The sequence below is a fragment of the Myotis davidii genome, unplaced genomic scaffold, assembly GCF_000327345.1.
Source record: "Myotis davidii unplaced genomic scaffold, ASM32734v1 scaffold172, whole genome shotgun sequence".
Classification (NCBI taxonomy): domain Eukaryota; kingdom Metazoa; phylum Chordata; class Mammalia; order Chiroptera; family Vespertilionidae; genus Myotis; species Myotis davidii.
This window is the reverse complement of record NW_006284343.1, coordinates 3656278-3657932: the sequence shown is the minus strand read 5'-3', so window position 1 is coordinate 3657932 and position 1655 is coordinate 3656278. Positions and strand designations below refer to the sequence as shown.

At 55.0% G+C, this 1655-nt stretch overlaps 1 protein-coding gene across 1 annotated transcript in view; it reads left to right on the top strand.

Annotated features, from left to right (window-relative positions):
* LOC102773865 (CMRF35-like molecule 2) overlaps positions 1-1655 on the top strand; it is a 24043-nt gene extending 22388 nt beyond the window's left edge. The window contains exon 7 of the mRNA XM_006754635.2: positions 833-1655. Coding sequence (XP_006754698.2) covers positions 833-980 — 148 coding nt within the window. The 3' untranslated portion in view covers positions 981-1655. The remainder of the gene's footprint in view (positions 1-832) is intronic.

The window sequence follows — 1655 nt, the reverse complement described above, 5'->3', positions numbered from 1 at the left end:
TCGAGCCCGCAAATTGGACATGTGCTCTGACTGGGAATCAAACCAGCAACCTTTTGGTGCATGGAACGGCACTCAACCAACTGAGCCACACCGACCAGGGCCGAACTGCTTTTAATAAGACTAGCAAGCAGTTTTTAAATGCAACAATGAAGGCCAGATGTAAGTGCCAATTAGGGCTTTTGCTCAGCATTATGGATAACTCACTCATTTATTCAACAAAGAGCTATGGAGGCCCCCTCATGTCTAGCACTGATTTAGGGAACACAGGGGGGATGGGAGGTGAACAGAACAATCAAGCTGTCTGTCTGCCCTCCAGGCACTTACAATCGAGGGATAGTTAATGTAGCAAATAGAGTTGAATCATTAATTGATGGATTTATTTTACGAGTTTCTGTGAGTTGTGACGAGTAAGAGAGAATCCTGTGTGCGTAGCTCGGGCTGCCATCACGAAGCAGCACCGGCTTAGACAACAGGCATTTGTTTTCTCAAGTTCTGAGGCCAGACGTCTGTGTCAGGGTGTCGCAGGGTTGGTTCCTCCCGAGGCGTCTCCTCCCTGTGTCTCCCCGAGGTTTCCCCTTTCTGTGGGTCTGTGCCCCAGTCTCTTCTTCCTATAAGAACCCCAGGCATTTCCTCCCAGAAGAGCAAGCCAAGGTGAGAAGAGTGAGGAATCAGAGAATCAGAAGAGAGAGTGTGGAGGCAAGGGGGGGCCAGTGTCAGCCTGGGGTCCCAGGCTCGTCCTCACATAGGTTCTTGGGATCCACACTCTGGGCGCAGGGGGGGCTGGGAAGAGGGGTCCTGGCGATAGCTCACTTCGGTCACCGTGTCCCCACAGGTCCCTGTTCAGCAGCACCCGCTTCCTGCTCCTGGTCTTCCTGGAGGTGCCCCTGCTCCTGAGCATGCTCGGTGCCGTCCTGTGGGTGAACCGGCCTCTGCGGGGCTCAGGGGGGAGGCAGAGTCAGCCCCGCTCTGGGGACCAGTAACCAGTAGGTCCCGTGTTCATCGATGTTGTATCTGAAAGTAAGAAACTCAAACGGAAGAAAGATTGTTTTATTGTGAAATGACGGTGGTCAGCAGGGACCGTGGCTCTAGAGGCAGCCCTGGGCCTGCCTCAGGGACAGGACCCTAATCCCTGGGAACCCACAGCTGTGATGCCTGGGCCTCTGCTGCCCCCCCTTTGTGTACAACCCCTGGTCTTCCCGGTCCTGAGGCCCCACCGAGCAGGAAATAAGAACAGAGGTGCAGGAAGAGGCCTTTCGCCTGGGGCCCAAGCCCTTGCGGAGCATTTCCAGCCTCAAGCCGTGAGCCACCTGCCAGGGTCCCGGGCTGGTTTCTGTGTCCCGTGTCCCCTGAGGTTTAGGGCTCCCACCAATCCCGGTTTCACAATTCTTGACCCGTGAACAGAAAAACTGAACCATGCACTGATGACACGCCAACCACGAGTGAAGACCTGGTGTCCGGGGAACAGAAGCTTCTGGAACCCTTGTCCTGCTGCGTTTTTGTCACATGTCGGGAAGGAAGCTCTGGTGCCAGCTCCATCCCTTGCCTCCTGCACGTCTGACATTGAACTTGGCATCACAGCCCCTCATGGTCCCCATCACCCTTCCTGTTAGGATGCGTAAATGTTCTCACTTCTTTTGAGAGCATCGGTGTGGCTG